We start from the raw sequence: 23,995 nt of genomic DNA, 5'->3' as shown, positions 1-23,995 counted from the left end.
TTGCTGAGATACATCTTCATTGAGCTCTGCTTCTTCTCTGCCAGCTTACCCCAGAAGTGCTCCAGGGAGTGACAGAACTGCCCTTGCCAGTAGGCTCAGTGCCATTGCAGTTGAAGCTGGGGCTGCCTTTGACAGGCCAAGACCTGTTCCTTGGCTTCTGCTCCTCACCCCAGTAGCCCTCGGCCATGTACCTGTGCATTTGTTTCTTCCAAGATGGGAAGTATCTTGAGGGAAGGAGCCATTTTTTCTTCCCTTTAAAAAAGTACATTGGTATGCTACACTGTGTTGAGTATGCTTCCCAGCAACAGCAAGTTCACCCTGAATGATTATATTGAAAACTTGCTGTTTTTCCTCCTTCATTCTTCCTTTCCCCCTCCTACCATTATACCATCCATCTTGCCTCTGCCGATCAATGCGATACAGACGCATGCTGCTTTGCAAGTCCACAGGGCATGGACTTGAGCTCATTACGTGCAAGGCAGCAGACATCTCTGATTATAGGGCACCTGATTCTATGTAACAAAAGCTGAGTAGGAGCAGAATGTTTCTCTATCAAATCATATTTTCAGTGTATTGGATGAGTACTTGCTACCTGAAGCAATCGGCTGATGTATTAATTTCCTGTTGCTCCTATTAAAAATGACTGCAAAAACTACTATACCAATGCATGAGAGGGGAACCGGCTGCGATCCTGACAACCTCTTAACAGGAGGTCATGTGCGTGGAGCAGGAGGGCGCTCCAGGGTGGAGCAGGTGGTAAGGAGGAAGCTTGGATCCCAACCATGAAGACTCCCAGACCTTCACCACAAACTATTAATACGAGCAACAAGGACTACATCCCAACTGCCTAGGAGACCACAGGAAATTGGATGCCCTCGAAGGCCGAGTACTCTGAGGTCACCCACCCTCAACCGGAGCTTCCACAGGGGATGGAAGAAGCCCAAACACTACCGTGCAGAGGCCAATGTCATCGGAAAGACAACCAGAAGCCCTGAGCGGTTCGCAGAAACAGAAGAACGATAAACGTCCTTCGGGACCAGGGAGGAGAGCTTTCTCTGGTCTGAACCTGGCTCCACCTCTGGACCCCCGCCCTCCCTCGCAGTGACCATCGGGATCGCTTCGAAAACCCCTCATATCAAACAAACAATCATACAAACTAAAAAAACCTAAAATAAATAGACAAACAACAGAAAGTAGAGCTTGGAATCTGACAGGAAAGAGCTGGCGTGGATTGGCTCATGCCTCGCTGGGTGGGACACAAAGATTAGTCACTCCTCACCATGGTGTTGGGGATTTTCCTGCACAGCCCCCGCCAAAACAAACAAACAAAAAAATGTTCAGCACCTTAATTGTCGAGAAATGTCTTGTTAGAGTTACAAGTCAGTCTAGATTACCCTAAAATCTGCCAAGATCAGCAAAATTATACTTCAACACAACAAATGGCTAAATACTAAAATGAAATAGACACGAGACAGCTGAATGGTACCTTATAGCCATTTTAAGGTATATAGCAGTCGGTTCTGTATATAAAACTAAAACTGAAATGTCAATGGGCTAATCATAGGTTGTGGTTAGGACTTGCTTTCTTTTTTTTATTTTTATTATTATTATTTTTTTTTGTGACACACTGGTTACTCAAAACCATGTCAATTCCATAATGCTGCAAATTGCTGTTGATGTTATGTCGGGACTCTTGGTTGAATGGGATGATATTCTGCCAGCTCTAACAACGGACCAGAAATGGTCTCCCCAAGAGACTGTTCAACCCATCTGGACAATAAATAGCTGGACTTTATGCTTGGTATATGTTTACAAGGAAAGAATCTTGATTGAATTTGAACTGTAATACTGCATCAGGGGGGAGGGGCGTGGGGGGGGATTCCCAGAGCCTATGAAACTGAAACATAATGCAAAATAATTAATAAAAAAATGACTGCAAACCTAGTGGCTTAAATAAGAGATACTTATTTTCTTTATGTTCTAGAGGTCAGCAGTCTGACACAAGTTTCACTGGACCAGCCCCAAGTGCCCTGGGTCCCTTTGGGAGGATCTAGGGTAGAATCAGTTTCCTCGGCTTTCCCAGGTTCTAGGAGCCTTGCAGTCTTTCACTCATGGCCCTTCTCTCCATCTTCAAGGCCAGCAAGGTCAGGCTGAGTCCTTCTCACATCACATCCCTCTGAACTTTCCTTCTGCCTCCTCTTACCCCAAAAGGATTCTCAAATACAGTGGACTCACCTGGGGAGTCTGAGCTAATCTTCCCATTTTAAGGTCAGTTGATTTAGCAGCCTTAATTCCATCTGCAGACCTGTATGCCCCAGCCCGACACTCCTACCCTGTAACAGCATAGTCACAGGTTCTGAGGATTAGGACATGAGCATCTCTGCCCACTGTACATGGTACATTTTATTATAAAGTAGCAGCATTCTGGTCTAAAGTAGATAATTCTCCTGTGATTTTTCATATGTGCTTCATCAGCTAAAGGTTTAATAGCATACTTGAACCATCTGTATCCTCCCTAGTGGTTGCATCTCACATCATCTAACCACTCATTGTTTCCCATTTGCAAAACATAACCCTAGCATCTTCCATTTACCCACAACACCTTCCACCTATTCCTTAATGTAGCAGTCTCCCCTGTCTACCCACTCATGATTTGGCAGAAAGCTGTGCGTGTGGCATCATTCTTCAGTGCACTTGGGAGCAATATGATAGGCAACAGGAGGAAGATAAGGTATAATAAGATACGTTCATTATAAATGCATCGTATGATACATTCATGTCTTAATGATCCAATAGGCTTTACATCTGCCTTTTCTGCTCTGTACTACTTTGTCTCTCCAGTTCAGGCCCTTACCTCTTCTTACTTCAACTACTAAAACAATCCTTTCCTCACAGCCCTGGCTTCACATTAGTCTTGCTCCCAGGACCAAGATTCTGTCAGCTCAAGAACTGACAGTGGTTTCTCTCTCTTCTACCACATCGAATCTAAATCCCTAGGCCTGGCCTTTCAGGCTCTTAAGCAACTTGTTCTGCTCACCACCCCATCTCCCCACAAATCTCTCTGATCTCTTTTTCTCATTATTCTCTTCTCCAGCCAAGCAACTACGCTTATCGACCCGCACATATGGCTTGCTTATTTCTGTGCTTGCTCCTTGCCTTTGAACACATCCCACTTCTCTCTGGTAATTCATGCCTATCAATTGAAGATCCAGATTAAACACCCTCTCGTGGGAAGCCAGTTTTAATTTAACTCCTTCCTGTTTTAATGCTCCACATTCCACACAAACTTATCTATAAATATTTCTTCATGTGAATTTTCCTTCACTGACATTGTGGGCTTTCAACAAAATAGCATTCTTATGGAGTACACACTACATGCCAAGCAGTCCATTTAGGTAGCTTATTCACATTTTCTCATTGTGCACACAGGTTAAAACACTTTCTCAAGGCCATACAGCTAGGAAGCCATGGAGATGGGATTCTTCTGGTCTAAGGCCACAATTATTTCTATTCTGATGTGTCCCTAAAACAGGCCATGTGCTTTGCCAGTCTTGGCTCCCAAGTTAGAACATAGTCTGTATAGGGTAGCATTTCTGCCCCTACAACGGTCGCTGTACCAATCATAGCAACAAACATTGGTACTGTCCACTGGCGCCTTGCTTGGCCTGTTTCCTTCCACATCTCCTGTCATTTAGGTCTCAACCTTGTACATTCTTAAACTGCCTGCGCTGCAAAAGCACCTGAGAAATCAGAAAAAAATAAATAGATTTGATGCCCAGACTGTACGCCTGATCAATGAAATCCTGATCTCTGGGGATAGGACCTAGGCACCTGTATTTTTCAAAGTTCTTAAGGAAATTCTACAGTGCAGCCAATGTGGCGAGCCACTCCTGACTCAGCTGGAAAGCTATTCCTTTGCTTTTAAATCCCTTTTATTTCTCTGGAAGCCACACCTCCCCTGCATGCTTTGCTTTCCCTCCCTTTCCACTTGGCTTAATACCCAGCAACATCTAAGGAGGGCAGCAGAGATTGGTTGAAGAAGTGGTCACAGGTCAATTAAAAACTGGCTCCCAACACGTTCCTAGCCAATGGGAATCCAGTGAAGCACAGGTGGGAAATTAACATATTAAAGCTTTCTGGGTTTTACCAATAGAAAAACAAATAAGTTGCTCTTTCAGAAACAGGAAACACTTAACCTTCTAATCTGCTCTCAACGTCTCCCCCAGGGAAATCTTTTAAGGAAAGAAAGTTGTGTCTCTTTTAAGACCCTCTCCTAGCTGGCTAGCTGCCCTGCCCTCCAACCACACTGGTCACTGTGTTCAAACAGGAGAGCTATAGAGGGGACAGCTGACTGCAGCGCCAGACTTTGCACAGGTGACAGCTGCTTGCCAGTTGGAAGGAGCTGATCTGTCTGTCTATCTATCTATCTATCTATCTATCAAGACTCTAAAGTTCTGCAAGGGCTGGACTCTTGGCAGGGGAAATAGGGACAAGGTTCTACTTGTTCCCCTTCTCCCTTGGCCTCCTCAGTGTTGTACACATCCCATGATATCTCCACAAGCCTCCATGATTTAAAGTGCGTGTACCTATGGTAGGGCTCTCTAACCAGTATACAGGCAGAATGCATAGAGAAGAACCAAAATGTTTATTTCTTTGGCCTCTGGAACAGCCAGGCTGAGCCTGGAGGTAGCCAGGGTTTCTGGTGCTGCTTCATTTAGTTCCAGGTTCCATTTCAATATCATTTGTCATGTGTGTTATCATGGCAGGAAGAGGGGCAAGCAATGACCATAGAGTAAGTAGCTCATTGTTCTCAATTTCCTTGCTTTGTGTTGAGGAACTTTCTTGGATTGATGTGACACTCCCTAGCCGACAGCAGGCTAACCCTCTAATTGTGCCAACATCCTATGTGGGCACCGGTTTGTGTCCCAGTTGTTCCATTTCTGATCTACCTTCCTGCTAACAGCCTGGAAAAGCATCAGAAGATGCCCCAAGTCCTTGTGTGTCTGAACCCATATGCATGATCTGGAAGAAGCTCCTGGCTTCAAGTCGGATCATCTCCAGCTGTTGCAGCCATTTGGGGGAGTGAGCCATAGCATGGAAGTTCTTTTTCTCTCTCTGTAACTGCCTTTCAAATTAAAAAATCTTTTTTTAAACTACACTGAAAAGTTAGGGGGGAATGGAATTATAAGAGACGCTGGCTTTCTTCCCCCAGATTCTGAAATCCATGCATTATTTTTTCTGAATATACATCTTCACAAACTTTTTGAAGACTTCCTAGCAAGTGGCCAAAGCAGCATGTTCCAGAGGGGTGAGAAGCGACAGGAAAGTTCAGAGATGAGCCCAAAGAGGTCCTGGGTCTAAACCACTTCAGAATCCTGGAGAATCACGTTTACCTTCCCCTCCATCACCAAGGCCTGTTCCTGCAGAGAAGGGGCCCCTTGATGCAGGGCTCACCTTGGCATCCATGATGCTGGTCTCCACTCGAGCCACTCCCTGGTTCTCCCGGAACAGCTGGATCTTGCTGATCTTGCTGAACTCGGACAGCACAGTGGTGAGGTTGGTTTTGAGGTCAATAACATGGCTGATGCCATGTCGGGGTCCCACCAGCAGAGTGGTGGCTGACTGCTTCTCGTCCTGGTGTCCACATGTGGCAGGCAGCATCCACAGGACGGAAGGGCAGAGGACAAGAGGCAAGGGGAAAACAGAAGACATGTAATGGTCGGCTTCTGCTGTGAGCAGGTCTGGAACTATCGGGGGCTCAATGCCAGGGGAGGACAGCCTTGAGGAGAAAATGGTTTGGGGTCCTATTTCCAGGAGAAGGGCACAGATCACCATATTAAATGGCTACCCTAGTCTCAACTGCAGATTATGCATAGAGCAGCAGGATTGATTCTGGCAAAATCATGAAATGGGTCAGGTTTATTTTGGTGCCTCTGAAAGAGCTACCCACCCCTACCAAGCTCCAATCAGTTTCCACCCATGGCAGTGAGCTATTCAAATCTCCCCAGCCACTCAAACTTGCACTTTTCACCCAGTGCCCAAACCTAAACTGACAGAAGAATTCTGCCTGAGATGTTCAGGCTTGACTGGGGGATTGATGAGGCTCTCCATCCCTTAGAAGAAGTTTGCCTTTTAATTGGCACACCAGTAGTTCTTACTCCAAAGGAATGGCCAATAGAAATTTTGGCAGTGATGGGTGGGTGAGATATTTCAGAGTCTGAGGAGGAGGAGGTATAGCCAATGGGCTTTCAGTGTTCCCAGTATGTAAATGGCTACCTCTGCATCTGATGGATTGGACAGCCTAAGTAGTCCTGACAGATTCCTTGGAATGATCAGGCCTGAGACCTTGGCAGGTCCATTCTCTGCCATTAGCATCACCCCAGGAGCCTCTTGCCTCTGCCTTTAGGCACTTTGATAAGCTAGTGTGACAGTGTGCTCCCCAGGGCATGACAAGCACCTGGATCCAATCAGCAAAATGATTTGAAATTTCCTTTCACAAGGGTAAACTAGCAATGTGGAACCAGCTGTGCTTGGTCCAAGCACTCTTACTGCAGTGGAAGTGCTGGGCAGGCAGGGGGCAGTGTAAGGACTCAGGTAGTCTGGGGTTAGGAGCTGGCGGTGGGAGCATCTGGAAGAACTACAGCAGGGTTGACAAACTGTGGCAAATGGGCCACATCTGGATGACCAGCTGCTTTTGAGTTGTTCTCGGACTAAGAACTTTCTTTAAATGGTTGGAAAAAATTCTAAAAGAACCGGTTTTTGTGACATGCGAAAATTACAGTAAATTCAGTTTTCTGTGCCCACAAATAGTTACTGGACACAGTCACGCCCATTTGTTACTGCATTAGCCCTGTCTGCTTTTACACTAACATGCCAGGACTGAGAGTTGCCACGGAGACCCGTACGGCCCATCTACAAAAGCCCAAAATATTTATTATCTTGCCCTTTACAGAAAAGTTTGGCAACCCTTGCAACAGAAGAAGGGGGAAACAAATTTAGAGATTCCTCAGCATCTACAAGGCACTGGCTCCTGGAAGCCCTCACATCCCTATGGCCATGGACCATGGGTACTTAAATCTGAAGATGCTCAAGTTCTTTACATAAAACGATATGGTATGGGGCCAGCATTGTGGTGCAGCAAGCGAAGCTGCACTTGGGATGCAGGCATCCCAGAACAGAGTGCTGGTATGAGTCCTGGATATTCGACTTCCAATCCAGCTTCCTACCGACGTGCCTGGGAAGACAGTAGAGGGTGATCCAAGTACTTGAGTTTCTGTTTTCTGTATAGGAGACATGAATGGAGTTCCTGCCTCCTAACTTCAACCTGGCTGAGACCTGCAGCCATTTGGGGAGTGAACCAGAGGATGGAAGATCTCTGTCTGTCTCCACCTCCTGCCCCCTGTCACTCTGCCTTTCAAATAAATTTAAAAATAAATCTAAATTCATCTGGCTCTCCCATGAGGGCAGCAGGGTCCCAAGTACTTGGGCCATCTTCTACTGTTTTCCTGGATACATTAGCCAGGAGCTGAGTCAGAAGCAGAACAGCCAGAGCTTGAACTAGCATTCTGACATGAGATGTAGCATTGCAAGTGGTGGCTTAACCCACTGTGCCCAAACAGCAGCCTTACACAAATAAGTTTTTTTTTAAAAAAAAAAAAATGTGTTGGCATGAAATATACACACATCCTCCTGTGTGTTTTAAATAATTTCTAAATGACAGAATACCTGGCACAATGCAACTGCCATGTTAAAAGGAGCTATTGTGTATTATTTAGAGAATAATGACAAGAAAAATATAGCTGTACACATTCAATATGGAAGCCGCTTCCTTTCTTTGCGTATTCCCCATCTGCTGTTGCTGAGCTTGCAGATGTTGAACCTGTGGATACAGAAGGCAGACTATTTCTGCCCCCCCTCCTAATCCCCACCCAAGAACAAGTGCTAACACACAGCTCCTCCCCTGTCCCTGCCCCACTGACCAGGCCCACAGTGTTGAACAAAACTCCCGTGAAGGTTGGAAGCTCATTCAGGATGCGAAGATACTGGAGCTTTGCCTGAACTGCAGAGCCCTGTGGGAACAAGGCACACAGGGGTATGAGAAGCCCGCACAGCACGGGGAAAGCAAATTCACATTCTCCAAGAGTATTTGGGACATCCTAGGATAAGCTCTGGTCCTCGAGGTGCATTGTGCCATGCAAGCATACCCTCAGAACAACTGTATGAAGGTTCCTGCTTGGACAGCTCTTTCTCCGCAGTCCACCTGTATTTCTAAATGCTCCTCTTACCTCCTCAATTTCATTCCTGAAGTATCCACCTTACTCATTTGATTCTTGCATTACTTCCAACACTTGCACCCAATTCTGACATTGCCCCTAATCTATAACTCTGTCCTGAGATCCTTTAGACCCTAGACACAACTGCATGCTGGCCAGTCCCAGCCTGAGGTCTACTCAGGGCCTTTAATACTGAGCACCTATAAATCCCATACCTGTTCTTTCAGGTTCTCTTCTCTCTCGGTTCCCTCTGGGCAACTGAGACAGAAACCTGCAAATCACATTAGGCCCCTCCTTCCGTGAGGGTCACCAGTCTTGATTCTACCTCATAATTCCCTCTCTAACTTACCCATCCCTCTTCTCTTGCCCCACAAACACTGCCTGAACATTGCCATCTGCACCAGGATGACAGTCAGGCTGTCTTTCATACTGATACTCCTTTCCCTCAACTGTGTTCCCCACACTGTTACAGAGAGCACTCCTCAATGGTATAAGATTAACTGCATTATTGTCCTGCTGAAGCCCTTCATTAACTTCCCACTATCTGCAGGATGAAATACATCCCTCCCACCCATCTCTTCCACTGCACAAGGCTCTCCGTGGATCGGCTCCTTCCAACCTCTTTGCTCCCTCTTGCCCTTACTCTCACTCCCTACATTCTTACTTAGAGTGAACTCCATTCATTTTTCCTCACACCCTGGATTCTCACACCGTGCTCTCTGGGTCTTTGTACAAACAGCAGGATCTCCCAGCCTGGGGAAGTCTTCTTCCAATTACCCACACTGATTCATTTTGACAATCATGTCTGTCTGTCTTTGAGGATCCAGCTCTGGCATCAAAGGCATGGATTCTTGGCCTTTCCCATTTCCCCCAGGCTGGCCTTGGTGTCTCTCCTCCATGCATCCAGAGCAGTCATACCTATCCAACTGTGTGTGCATGTGTGGGGCTGGGGGCTGGGGGCTGGGGATGGTGGAGAGACTGCTGTGTTTGTCTGCTACATAGTGCCTCACTGACAGCAGTCCTTCTTCACCTCTTCAGCCTGAGCCTAGGTGTCTCAAAAAATGCAAGCTGAGGGGATGATGATGATCAGTAGTGCTCTTAGTAAGAAAAAAGTAATCTTAATATGCACCACAAGCTGGGAATGGCTTAATTCTCAGAGGGAAATCTGAAACTTAGAAGAGAAACTAGTTGATAATGCAAGGAATGTGGAATGGGTACAGTATTTGTGGACTGTGTCCTAGGTTTACATCTGCCTGTTGATGCATCCTCCTGTCTCATTGGCAGGAAGAGCAAGAAGATTGAGTCTTGCAAGCCTAGGAAGGGCCTATGGGGCTCAGGGAGGTAGGAAGTGGGAGGCACTAAGAGGGCAAAAGGTGGTGTGCCCTACAAGGTGCCAGGGAAGGCAGCAGTGGCCAGAACCCTGGATATTTCAGCTAGTCATCCATTGTCTAGGCCAAGTCTTGCCACTCTCCCACCTTAAGTTTTTGTCTTCCAGAATTCCGTATTGCACCACTGATGAATCAGAAAGGTAGTGAGGTACAGAGAAGCTATTTCTGTGGAAAAACATACTATTGCAAGGTCCAATGCATTCCATGTGATAGGTGTTCTTCAATCACTACTGAATATTTGGTGAAAAGGCCGAAGGATTATATTCTCCAGCATCTTAGCCTCTCTACTATGAGGACCCTGAGTGCTGTAAGGTGCGTGCTGCTGAGATGGCTCTGGGAGATGCTCATGCTTTGGGGAAACTCGTCTTTGTGAGTGTTCGCACCTCCAGGCAAGCTGGATGTGCACCTGAGTCAAAGAGTGGCAGCAATTCCCAGAGGTCTGGAGCCTGCTGAGAAACTACCCCTGGTGGCCACTAGTGCCTGACCATACTGCCCAGTGGCTTCTCTGTGTACCTTAGAGCCACTGGAAGGATAGGTTTGGTGAGCCTTCAGTTGCTGAGACAGAGATTTCCGGAGGTTCTTCTCCTTGATGCCCTGCAAGAGGGAGGGGGGAAGAAAGGGCTCCAGGCCCCACTCCTTCCTAAAATGGGGGAAAAAAGTAAAAGATCAGTGAGAGACAAAGGAAGACAGAAAGAGGAAGAGGGTAAACTAGACATGGACTGAAGGAGGATCAGGAATAGAGATAAATCAAGAATGATGATATCGGGAGAGTACTGGCCACGGATGCCTCATGGAGAAGCTATAGCTCCAGGCATCGTGATCCATGTGTGGAAAAACCAGTTCTGACTGCCATACCTACATTCCTGGAAACTATAGAATAGCTCACCCATTGCATCTTCTTCCCACATGACCTTCTGCCCCCTTCCCAAGGGGTCCCAGTACAACTCACTCCACGTTCTTGAGAGAGATCTTCTGACTAGGACGTGTAGCTGAGACAGTGATGTAGATGTGGAGGGCAGCAAGGCCCAGAAGCATCTCCGGCTTGGGGTCCATTCCAAAGCGCTCTCGGATAACATCGTTCCGACTCTGTGAGAGACAGGGCAAGCCAAAGCTGTCAATCAAAGGAGATGTTCTTTCCCTGCTCCCCTGAATCAACTCTCTGATGTTCCAGAAAAGAATCATGGTATCTGTAAGATATACTATATTAAGGGAAAGGGGATAGATGGTGCTGCCCTTGGGGAAAGGACAAGAGGTGCCTCTATCAGACCATTGCCTGCTCCTGAGTAGGTACTCAAAGTGGGCAATTCTCAGTGCATGGCAAGTGAGATGTGAGAGATGAGTCTGTGGTGGTTGGGATGCTGCCTTATGACATCTTCATTCCTTATTAAGGTGCTTGGGTTTGAGTCCTGCAACAACACGGATTGATCTCAAAATCATTATGCTGAGTGAAATAAGTCAGACCAAAATAAGTATGTATGCAGTATGATTTCATTTTTATAAATTCTTTTAAAAATGAGAGTGAGCATTCAGTTTAGCAGCTAAGATACCAGTTAGGATACATATCAAAGTGACCCATATCAAAGTACCTTGGTTTGATTTGGTTCTAACTTCTAACTCAAGACCCTGGGAGGTAATGGTGATGGCTCCAGTAACTGGGTTCCTGCCACCCATGTGGGAGACCTGGGCTGGGTTCCAAACTCCTGCCTTTAGCCTGATCAACACCAGTCATTGTGGACATTTGGGGAGTAAACCAGAAGAGAGGGGTGGGTTTCTCCTTCTCAAATAAATAAATTAAAATTTTAATACAGTTTTAGAAAATGAAAACAATATAGTAATAGGAAGAAGGTCGGTAGTTCTCAAGGGGGCTAAGGGTGATGAATTACTAAAGGGTCTGAGAAAATTCTTGGGGGTATTGTATATGTTAGATACTTTGGTCATGGTGACGATTGCATGAGTGAACTCATTTGTTAAGATTCATCCTACTATGCACTTTAAACATGTGGTGTTCGCTGTGTGTCAATTAAACCTCAATAAAGCTGCTTAAACAATGATGAACAGGCAGCTGGGATCTGCAGCCATCCAGACTCTTGGGTTTCCACACAGGTTGGAAGATGGCTGAATATGACCCAAAGCCCAAAGAAGCCTGCATGTTGGGGTGCTGGGTGCCATGGATTAGCTGGGTCTCAGCTCTACCTTCTCTCCTTACAGCTCTCTGCCATGGTTCTGTGACATAGGCCTCAAAAATGGCAATACAGTGTGCAAGTACACGAATAAGCTAAGGGACAATTACTACTGGAGGTGCTTCACCTTGCATGCAAAGTTCATATGGGACATAATCTGAGAGGCATGTGGTTTTGTACCATGTCACCACTCATGGGCTCTAAATGGGCCCTCACGTTCATCAAGAAATGAGCAAGGAGAAACATGGTGCCAAGAGGAAGCAAGAGGAGATGGGCAATGTCATGGCTGCTGTGATGAAAGCTGCTGGCCTCAGTCCCCTCTCCCCTCTGGGCCCAGCAAGCCCTTTATAGGAAAAAAAAAAAAAGGAACAGAGTTGAAGACTGTATCATCACAAAGGGCATTGATAGGGAGATGTGGTCTTGTCACCACATACCAGAATACAAGAACCAACATGATCCCTGGGAACCTGTATGAAGAAATTCAGGGCAAATAAAATCAGAAGTGAACTTAAAAAATTCATACAGCAACCACAACACACTACCTCAGAGGACTGGTGCAGGAACTCGTGGCTGTCTGAGAGATCTTCCCAACATTTTAGGCTGTCAGAAGGGAGCAGAGGGGACAACCATGATGTCTCACAGCACACCCTCGGGTGTCACAGTCAGAGACTGGAGAGAGTTTGAAGTTTTGCCTCTCATCAAATGCTGTATATGTCCTGGGGATGGCTGAAACTCAATGTATCCCCAAATGAACTCATTATTACCCCAAATTCATTCCACTGCTTGGACTCCAGAGCTTGGGGGGAATGACACCATCTCTATCAGGCACTCATCAAGTCAAAGCCTATTGCCTCTACCTTTTCAATCTCTCTAGAGTTCCCCTCCCCAACCCAGGCCTTCGTTTCAGCCCTCATCTCTTCTCTGGATGACTGCCACAGCTGCCTATCTGGTATTCTTCCTTGGCACTGTGCGATCATTAGAAATTGCTCATCTGACCAGGCCATTCTCCGTGCATCATTTTTTTTTTTTTTTGGCCTCCATTCTCCAGCAGAATTTCATCACCTTGGTTGCACATCAGAATCACTTAAGAAATTTTAGAAAGTTCCAATATTTGGACTTAACTCACATAGATTTTTACTTAATAAGTCTTGATTGGGACAGAGAATTCTTTTTCCAAAGCTTCCCAGATAATTTTAATGTGCAGATAGTTTAAGCACCACTTTGCTTAAACGCTGGTTTTCAGGCATTAGAATCCTCTGGAGAACTTATTAAAATATAAACACTGGGCTTTAGCTCCATGGTTTCTGATTCAGTAGGACTGGGCTGGGGCCCAAGGATTTGCATCTCTACAAAGTTTCCACCTGATGATGCTGCTGCTGGTCCAGGGATCATATTTTGAGGACCACTTCCCAGTTATAATCATAAAGGCTACCAAGTGGGCCCGGCACGGTGGCCTAGCAGTTGAAGTCCTCACCTTGGATGCACCGGGATCGCATATGGGCGCCGGTTCTAATCTCAGCAGCTCCACTTCCCATCCAGCTCCCAAGGCTTTGGGCCTGGGAAAGCAGTCGAGGACGGCCCAAAGCCTTGGGACCCTGCAACCACGTGGGAGATCCAGAGGAGGCTCCTGGCTTCTGATTGGCTCAGCTCTGGCTGTGGCGGTCACTTGGGGAGTGAATCATGAGATGGACAATCTTCCTCTCTGTCTCTCCTCCCCTCTGTATATCTGACTTTGCAATGAAAATAAAATAAATATTTTTAAAAAGGCTACCAAGCTTTCCATCACCTGCTTCCTGTCTCTCCCACTTCATTTCTTGATGCTCCTTTACTTCACATGCTATATTCCAGCCATGCTACCCTCACAATTCTTTCATCATGTTATTCCACTTCAGGGCATCACACTTTTGTGAATGCCAAGGTCCTTTACTTAAATATGCCCCCTCCACTTAATCTCTGCAGAGCAAACTTTCACTTATCCTTCAAGGTTAAGCATATGCATGTATCACCTCCTTTGTGAAGCCTTTCCCGTCTCTCGCCTATGTAGAGTAGGCAAGCCACTTCCCAGGTGTCCTCACTGCCTATGTACCTTGCCACTGCTGTATTTGCACACATAGGCACTCTAGTGAGCCAAGATAGTTCTTTTTTTTCACCTCTGACTGCCAGTTCCTAGCATAGGACCTGGCCCAGCATAAATGCTTAAGAACGTTTCTGGATGAAGTGAATTGGGAATCATCTCCTTGGAAATAGATACTAATGGCTTGGCTCCTTGAAATCCAAAAAGGCTTCTGAAACCTTGGGAATCTGTGACAGTTCAGAGTTACCAGAGCTGTTTGTTCCTGCAAATGGATGTGATCCATGTGGCCCAACAGACAGAAATATGAGCCACAGCCAGCTCACGTCACTAAGGCCAGCCAATTCTGTTATGACTTACAATAGTAGGAAAAAAGGAAGGGCCTTCAGAGTTACCTGGAGATTAGAAAAAAAAAAAACTTCCATAGTTGACTTTATTGTGATGCAGAACAGCCTGCCTGTTTGTTCACTGGTGTCTGTGTGTCCCAAAGCCAGACTCTACCTGGATGTACAGATACTCAAAAGCAGCAGGATCCCGACGTAGCAGCTCCACGGGGTCTTTGGGAAAGAAGCTTATTCGGAAGAGGCATTTCATTCCATGGTAGTGTGTCCGTTGCACCACCTGAATCCCAGGGTGGGGAAAAAATATCTAGAATCAATGGCTGGGATGGTGGGTAATTACCTGGATGGCTTCTTTGGTGGGGATTTGGGCAGAAGGGAGCTATTATTTCCTACTCTGACTAATTCATACAGCAGCCCTCCCCTCTTATTTGTAAGCCCCTCCCCTTATTTGTAGTTTTGCTTTCTGTAATTTCAGTTACCATGGATCAATTGTGATTCTCAAAATATTAAATGGGAAACACAAATAATTCATTCACTCACTCTTATACCATATATATTGTAGTTATCCTTTTTATTATTCCTTATCATTATGAATATCTTATTATGTCTACTTCATAAAATAAATTTTATCATAGGTACGTATGGCTAGGAAAAACATAGAATGGATAGTGCTCAGTACTATCTGTGGTTTTAGGTACCTACTAGGGTTCTCAGAACATACCCCACACAGTTAAGGGGGGCTAATGTACCTTTAACGAAGTGATGAGGAGGCACATCTTTTTTGTCCTTCTGACAAACAGTGACAGGTATTTTTTTAATTACTTATCCAGGACATGACCTTACTGACAATCAGGTCAAAGACCCAGAACAGCAGGTAGGAAGAAAGAGTATCTGGGAGCTCCTCAGACTCTTCTTGCCTTTTCTTGGCAGAAGGTCTCAGCTTCCACCAAACGAAGTTGCTGATGAAAAGCCGAATCAGACATTTAAAATCCCATTTGGAAGTATAAATGAAATAAATTGGCCATCTATTGCTAATGATTCAAACTTGGGATAAGTAATAGAGTTCATCATGCTATATTCCTTCTACTTTTGTATGTGTTTGACAATTTTTCATAATAACAACCTGTAAAATCTCATTTGTAACAAGAGACACAACTGACTTCAAAAGGCTACTTGGGGATTCAATGGGCACTGAAGTCTCCCTTTGAACAGCACACCCATAAACTTTCCTTTCCACCTATGAGCCTCTGGATTGTGTTTGGCTGAGAGCTATATTTAGAGATAATTTCTTTTCAAAAATCCTTTCATGTTTCTCTGATTTTGGTTTTTGGTTGGCTTCCATGTAGGTTCCAAAAAGATTGTTTTTCCCCAACTTCCTTTTCCAATTCTTTCCCACCCTACTTGGGAATACTAACTGGCCCTGGTTGCCTCTCTGGTACTTCCTGGCATTTCTTGCTGGTGAGCTCCTACCCAGCGATCTTGGCCTTCACACACGACAAAGGCCAGCACAATCACCTCCTTTTCCCTGTTCTGTCTTGGAAGGTGACATGGCTATCATGCTGCCTATTCTGGACCTACTGTCATTTGCCCACTTCTACCTCTTTCTTGCCCTACTCGTAGAAGATTCCATCCTTCAACAACTTCATAGTATAGCCTTCATCTGAAAGGTCATGTTTCCTCCCAGAAAGAACAGGCTAGCAGATCAGGTTTCCAGAAGATGTGCTGTTCTTGAACTCAGAATTCCGGATGCTGGGCAAGAAATCACTGCCTCCTATTCTTCTCGCTAAGGACCAAGACTAATGATCTACGTGCCCTTCTTAGGTCACAAATGGGATTGGCAAAGGCCCTTTGGAGGTGGGAAGTATCATGCTTGGGTGAGAACTGTGAGTTCTGGGAGCTGGCGGAACATTTCATTAAGAATTTTCCAGACAGGGAGCACTTTGGGTTCTTTTCTCTCACAGAGGCCACACACAAAGCCATCGAGCCAGATAAAGGGGCTACTTACATAAGCCAGGGGTTGCTTGTCCTGCAGAAGCAGAAACTTGTGATTCTGTTCTGGCCCAGCATACTCAAGGACAAGAGCAAAGTGCTCAATGTACCTCAGGGAAAGACGGTCCTGTAATGTCACCATCACATCCTATAGAAGAAAAAAGAACCTTGAGATGGTGATCTGCTATGGCTCTGAGCCACGTGAAAGCACTGAATGCATTTGTGTGCATAGGAGGGAGGAGGGGAATAGAACTAAAATTTGAGAAAAGGCAGCCCTGCAGAGAAGCAGAGAGGCTGCCCTTTATGATGACCTGAGTACAGTACTTCAGGGTGTATGTTGCTCAGAGCCCTTAGCCATGGGGAACGCCTAAGATGCAGGGGTTAGGGGTAGGCGTTTCCAAACTTTCCTGGTCAGGCGTATGGCACACAGAAAGCATGCTTCCCCACCCCTTCCATTCACCAAATTATCTCCTAAATTCTTACTAACCAATACACTCTACTGATTCTTCCCTCACTCTCAGAAGTCTGCATGTCCACTTCGGTATGTCTGTCCATTCTTCACTTAGGAATTAACCAAAGCAAAAAGCTATGCTTACATGATTAAAAAGTGTATTTGTTCCAGACACAGAATCTACATAAAATGACTTGAGTTACTGGTGGAATGTTCATTTTTGAGATGATCAATTTAGTAACTTGAAAAATGTGTCCACACAGAGGAACTATGTCACATGTCTTGTGTACGGTCATAAATCTGACTGCTTCTGCACTCCATCTGTTCTGCTGTCCTACTTATAATATTTGGGTGTCTGGAAACAAGTTAGAGGGGGCTGCCCTGGTGTCCGTTTAGAGCCTTGGGCCGTTTATTTGGCTGTGACTTTTGCAGATCGGTGCATTGCACTGCAGTGGTTGCATTCGTGGAGTCAGTATCTCTCAGCCCCCAACGGCTGGAAAAAAGCAGGCTCGAGATTGTGAAGCTCTCTTACAGCCCAGGCTGCCAATCAAGCCCCTCTGTGAACACTGAAAGATGTTCAGCCATTCAGATGTTCAGCTGGAAATCAGTGGGTACTTGAGAGGATCTCTTTGTATTATCCAAGTAGTCACAGAGGCGCCAGTGTTGCTGGAGCTCTGGCAGCAACAGATGAGGTTTTCTTTGTAGCTCAGCTGCATTGGGATTGTGGACAGCCAAGCCAGTGATTGCCAACTGGCGTTACAAGTGTAATGACCCCTGTGCCAGGCTGTCAATTCACCCAGGTACCTCTCTGGAACAAGTGGCTTGACAGTCTGTCAAAGTTCTAATGACTAGCCAGTGCACCCTTCCTGCTGTTGTGAAGGAGCTGGGACTCCCTGCAAGCCACATGGTGGTGATCATGTCAGGTGAAAGAATGTGTGAAGAAGCGTCCAAGGGGAAAGAGAGTGCAGCAAATGCCCAGTGTGGACACAGCATTGCAGGAGTAAGGACCTAGGAGGATTCTAACACAAGGAGATAGATAAGCCTGGATGAGGGATATTTGGACATCCCTAGGATAGCTGAGCTTAGTTTCAGTGTTCCAGTCCTTTCACCTGAGGCCACCTCATGGCACTCTAAGATGTGCCTTTTGGTTCTAGATCCCCTAGGGAATCCACTTAGCCCTAAGGATTCCACAAAAACTACTGGTTTGATCAACATGGTTTAGGCATGTTGTGCCACAACCAACGTGCCAATGGAACTTTGGGCAAGTCATTTAGGCAATGTCTCCCTCCTTCCCTACCAGAACAACTGAGACACTAAGTGCCAGTAGCTGGCAAATCATTGGGATGACTCCCAAAACCTTCACTCATTCTCAAGAGCTCTCTGAGAGTGGACAGTTCTAATCCTGGTTGAAAGCCACTAGCAAGGCCCATACTGTGCAACTGACAGCCTCTCTTAGCAAAAATTCCTGGTCCTGGGATTTAGAGTGGTTTAAGCCACCATGTATAAGGACATCTGTTAGCCATGATTGGTTTTCTGGGTAGGTTGTCTAGCCGCTCAGCAGATTAGGCAGCATTGGTTCAATTAGGTCATTCATTCTAGAACTGTCATTCTTTTTTCTGGAAAGAATCCAGATGAAGCAGGAACAGATACTTCTATTTCAGAGCAGATCTAACCTACAGGTTATCGTGTCATCACCTATACTCTTCAAAATTAAGAGAATCACTAGGACTTTTTGATGCTTGGCTGAGCTGTTAGGAATCACAGCCCAGTAATTATTCTTCCTGTGGAAAAACAAACAAACAAACAAACAAACAGCCAAGGGGGTTGTGGCTGGACTTTTCAAATCTTGGTTCAGTGCTTGAGATCTGGTTGTTATTTAAAAAAGCAAGGCATAGCTAAGCTAATCTCTCAGGAGTTTGTGATTGTTTACTTCTCTCTGTAAACTTGTGTAGGTGTTATTATATCAATATAAATCACTTTGCTTTATGAATAGTTTAATGATCTTTCATTCTTTAGTCCCCCAGAGTCCTGAAGATTGTGCATCACTGGAACACAAAGCAGCTCACACAAGCAGGTATGCCTACCTATGTGCCCACACATTCACAATACATTTTTACAATCACTAGAAGAACACAATTGGGAATACAAGTTTCTACCACCACCTTCAACAGAGGCATGGGTGCTTTTATTTCTACCATTGGAGGCCTGGGTGCTTTTGTTCACAAGAACTTAGAACTCAAAGGTCACCCTACTCCAGCAATGATCAGCTACAGGCAGATTTGGAGGAATGTGGGCCAAACAGCTCTTATGTGTTCTAGAGAGGGCAATGCTAACTTAGGAGAGGAAACATTATGTACCTTAACAGTGGTCCGGCCATCAAATGTGAATGACTTGATTTGCCCGTTTTCCAAGAAAACTTTCAGGACATTGGGAATGAGAAGAAGAGCTTCTTTCTTCATCATTTTCTGTGAACAGGCAGGGAAAGGTCAACAGGAGAGGGTCAATGAGGAGGGAATCAGAAAGTGTATGGAAAGGCAAGAGAGAAGGGGGTGAAGGTGTATAGGGAGTCAAAAGTGTGGGCAGACAGAGACAGGAAAAAGCAGACGAATAAATAATGTTACACAAAGTCCAGAACCAAATTCCCCAAGAAGACACTGGACTGTATCAAAAGCGCCCTCTTTGACACGTTGGGAAACATGCCCTGTGTTGGGGTTCAAAGCTCCACAGCCTAGGGCAGAGCCCATTGCACACTTGACAGTCTGATGAAAGGCTTCTTTGGGAGCCCACCTCACTCACCTGATCTTACCTCCTGGCACCTCCTCTCCCCCTTTCCACATGCCATTTACAAGGTGAGATCTTTTCCCCTTCCATGTCTTTGCTGTGCCATTCTCCTCCCTCCCAGCATCGTAGGTTCTTTCAGACCTAGCCCCTACCTACCTCTCCAGAATCATGTCTTATCACCCCCCGTATCCATAGTACCCATGCCTTTCTCATACCTCTATACTTCTGACAAATCCTCAATGATGAAGTATGCTTGTATCTCTGATCCTGAAATGCTAAATGCCACTGGGATGACCTTTAGGATGACGATGCAGAACGCTCTCAGACATTTCCAAAAGCTTTCTGAGAGTATGCAGTACTGGCCCTGATGGAGAACCGTTGGCAAAGCCCATTTCAGAGCACCTACTAAACTCCTAGCAAAAAGATTCCCTGGCTCAGGGTTTATTTATTGACTGGACTATCTTATTCTTTCCCTCTGCCTTATTCTTCCCCTCATCAGAAAACTCCTATTCATCCTCCCAAACTCAGCAATACATATGTATTCTGTAAAGTCTTGGTTCAATATCAGCAATATTTTAGATTTAGCCTTGAATTTTATGAATTCCTACCACAATTTATGAACACCACTCTCAATGTTCTTATATTCCTGAAGAACATGTTTTGTTTTGCTTTGGAATCAATTAGTGAACTCAGAGCCCAATGGCTCTATCCTATTCATCTCTGTTTTCATAACACTTAACAAAATTCCTGGCATATGGCTGGTGCTCAATAAATGACTACAAAATGAATGAGCAGTACGTATTTACTGTGTGCTTACTTGAATGATTAGACTTGTCAGAAGACTCCAACCACTTCCCTGAGCCAACACTATCACTTCTACAGGAACTCAAAAACTGCACAGATGAACAGATTCTCTAATTCAATGGGAATGCTCTGCACTGTTGCCAAATCCCCATGCGAGTTATAGCAAAAGTGAGAATTTGACTTCAGTCTTACACTCTTATTATACTGGTTTGATATACAGAAACATTATAAAACCTAAACAAACCTAAAGGTACAAAATGGCCAAGGTTACCTAGGTAAGATAAATTGGATTTTGACTTTGAGGGAATCCGTAGGTCTGGACTATTACAGAATCCAGAAAAGAACAATCTAGATCTAGGGATCACATGGAAACAGGAACAAGCAAGTCCTCCTGAGTTGGAGTATGCCTGTTGGTGGGGTAGGGCCATGGGCCAAGTTTGCCTGGGGTAAAGCTAAGCTGGGAAGCAATGGGATAGAAAAGTTGAGAAATTGTCACTCTAAGTCTCTCCCTGATCCTGAAATGCTGGTTCCTGCCAAGCCCAGAAGCCTCAGATCTCCAGGCTGATGATGCTCAGCAGTGGCAGGTTTTATTTAGCGCACTGGGTTGGACTTGGATAATTACTTAATTGATTTTGTTTAAAAATAGATCTGGCAAGGAACGCCCACGGGATTTATTTTTGCTCTGGCTGCTTAATAAAGCCTTGGAACACCAAGGAAAGGGGATGATGGACAGCATAGAGTCCCCTCGACCTGGAGTCCCCCAGGTTCTAATTAGTGAGGTTGTTCTGACCTGTGCTGGTGGTAGTGGCACAAAGGATATAGGTGCTCAGGTGGTTTCCTGAGCATGATGAACTGGAAGAATGAGGTTTCTCCTGGACAATAGACTCACGCCATGTCTGGTGACATATCCAGGAGAAAGAGAAGTGACAGTAGGTGGGTCTTAGCTACCCTGGGTTGTTTGCATTCACATTGGACTGGAGAGGTAGCTTGATTTTGCCTAGGGCCTAGTTGCAAAGTATGGAGAGAGAAGTGATTGTGAGCGGATAACGTGCAGAAAGAAGGGAAAAGGGAGAAAAAAAACGGAGAGAACAAAGACAAGAAATAAGGGAAGGAAAGAGAAGGGGAATGGAGGGGAAGGGAGAACAGAATTGAGAGTTCATTAATGGGTGGCCTGGCCTTGGTTAATTATTCTGTAATGTTGAAACTGAATAGGTTGCACCTGTCCACGCTTCTAAAATTTAAATCCTATGTCTCCTGGGTTTTCAAGGGCTTAGGACACAAATGTCCCTACAGGGATTTGAGTTTTGGGGTCTGTGTCACCCTGATCTGCAGCAACTCCATACCATTCCCTCTTTTAAAGAGATTTGTTTATTTTTATTTAAGAGGCAGAGTTATAGAGAGAAAAGTGGGACAAATGGAGAGAGACACACACAGAGAAAGACGACTTCCATCCCCTGCTTTATTCCCCAAATAGCCATAGCAGGTGTAGCTGGGCTGATCCAAAGCCAGAAGCCAGGAGCTTATTCCGGGTCTTCCTTGGGGGTCAGGAGCCCAAGGACATGAATCAATCTCTGATGCTTTCCCAGGTCATAAGCAGGTGGATCGAAAGTGGCGCAGCTGGGACTGCAACTGGTATCCATATAGGATGCTGTTGCTGCAGGCGGAGGCTTACGCTGCTATGTAACATTGAACCAATGGATAGAAAATATCTCCTGTCTCTGTAACTCTGACTTTCAAAAAAAGAAATCAGTCTTTAAAAATGAAAAGAAAAGAGAAGAAAGAAAAGAAAAAGAGAGGCAATTTATGCATAAGTACCCAGGACTCCTTGTGAGACAAGCCTGGTATAGCCTATAAAACCACAAACAACCTATCATTCCCAGCTATTCCCATTTCTCACTCCAATCAGCTATCACCAACTTCTGCAGATGCTTGGGGGGGACTCTGGGATAGAATCCATCACTTATAAAAACCCATCTTTCTGCTCTCTGTGTATCTGTTCTCATTTGCAGATCTGAAGTAGATAGCTCACTGCACTGAATCCCTACTATGCATAGGGTGGGTTAGTGGGTTAGGTTGCCTGACAGCTGCATTGGCATGCACTCTCAAATGTTACCCAGCTGTAGATCCTACAATGCCCCAGTGTGAATCACTTGAACCCCTAACATCACTGAGCGGTATCCAGTGGTAGGGAGGCAAAATTTATTTTGCATCCCCTGTGGTGCGGAGGACACAGCAGGTGCCTAATAAAAACTGCAACTTAGTCTGTATCATTTCCCATGGGCTGCTGCTTCCATCACTGTCAAGTTCTCTCCAGTGGAGATGCGGAGGTGCTGGATCACTTACATGTGAAGAGAGCTACAATTTCCCCAGCCACTTGTCCCCTGAATCTTCAGAAAACCATCACTTCCTTCCTGCTTCTCTCAAGTCTCCAAAAGATGTTTATGGCACACTTGTTCTGAGTGTAGCCGATTGCACTACAGATAGAAATTTTTCTAAGCATCAAGAGGATTCTGAGTAAATCAATATGTTTGCCTCCTCTCTCAATGTCCAGGGCCTCTGTATACACCATACATTCCACTCTCTACCTTCAGGTTCTGGGACCCTCCCACTCCAACCCTTTTGTGACATCATCTACTATGAGGTACCCAGACTGGGACTGAGACAGCCAGGTTGATTCTGACCAATGACAGGGGAGAGGCGGTCAAGGCTGCACTTACTGCATCTGTTTCTCCAACTGCCACCTGCTCAGAAAATCGGACTTTCACAGGGTGAGATCTCAGCTGGGCCTTCTTTGCAGCGCTGATGAAAGCAGATTTGGGAGACTAGAAAAAGAACAGAGGGCTGGTGAGTCTCCATCCCTGGGGAAAGCATGGATTTTGTCATATTGGATTTAAGATGTTCCCATATAGGTGTCCTTAGCTTAGTGATGGAGGAGTTAATATATATGCACTGATTATGCACTAGGTTCGAGGTACTGTGCTAGGTGTTCCCCTGCGATGACTGATGTGTTGTGAAAAAGCTGAGCGTCAATAGTACTGGGGTAACTTGAACCCCATTATTAATTCTCTAGGCCTAGGGGAGTTGGCCAAAATTCTTCAGTAACTCTATATAATGAATTTTTTTACATATTTTGTTTTCTTAATGTGAGATGTACCCAGATGATTTTAATTGAATCTGAACACAAGCATCCCAAAGTACGTGCAAAAATGATATTATTCACCTCACTGACATGTCCTGCCCCTAGGAACCCCTTCCTGCCCCTAGGAAGAATGCTCATAATAAATACTCTTTTGCATGTTGGAGAAAGGAGATCTACCATGCCAAAATGATTTAGGCAGAGTTTCACACTATTTGGGAATATGAGAGATTTAACCCAGGTCTCCTGAGTTAGTTTGAGCAGAACATCACTCTGTTTATCTAATTCTACAAGAAATGCCCAAAGAATCAATGAGCTTCTCTAGCTTCTCTAGCTTTTGAAAACTCTCCCACTATTTGAGTAGAAAGTGTGATTAGCAAATACTGGAAAGTAATGCTTCCTGGGGGCTCCTTGGATTGCAGCACTCTTGTTGAGCTCCACTGAGTTCAGCAGCCAAGAACTGCAGAAAGCAGGCTGAGGAGCACTGTCACATCTTAGAGTGTATTCATTCACTCATTTGACAAATTTAGGGAGCGTCTACTGTGTTCCACTGCTGTTTTCGATGGTGAATGGTACAGCAG

The 23,995-nt window shown here is 45.3% G+C and overlaps 1 protein-coding gene across 1 annotated transcript in view; it reads right to left on the bottom strand.

Moving 5' to 3' along the window:
• FRMPD3 (FERM and PDZ domain containing 3) overlaps nt 1-23,995 on the bottom strand; it is a 63,243-nt gene that overhangs the window by 22,417 nt on the left and 16,831 nt on the right. The window contains exons 4-11 of the mRNA XM_004590171.4: nt 22,996-23,100; nt 19,051-19,158; nt 16,259-16,390; nt 14,414-14,533; nt 10,611-10,747; nt 10,175-10,301; nt 7,980-8,069; nt 5,455-5,634 (exon numbers count right to left, since the gene is read on the bottom strand). Coding sequence (XP_004590228.2) covers nt 5,455-5,634; nt 7,980-8,069; nt 10,175-10,301; nt 10,611-10,747; nt 14,414-14,533; nt 16,259-16,390; nt 19,051-19,158; nt 22,996-23,100 — 999 coding nt within the window. The remainder of the gene's footprint in view (nt 1-5,454; nt 5,635-7,979; nt 8,070-10,174; nt 10,302-10,610; nt 10,748-14,413; nt 14,534-16,258; nt 16,391-19,050; nt 19,159-22,995; nt 23,101-23,995) is intronic.

Source organism: Ochotona princeps, chromosome X (genome assembly GCF_030435755.1).
Source record: "Ochotona princeps isolate mOchPri1 chromosome X, mOchPri1.hap1, whole genome shotgun sequence".
Classification (NCBI taxonomy): Eukaryota; Metazoa; Chordata; class Mammalia; order Lagomorpha; family Ochotonidae; genus Ochotona; species Ochotona princeps.
This window is presented reverse-complemented; position numbering and strand designations above follow the sequence as displayed.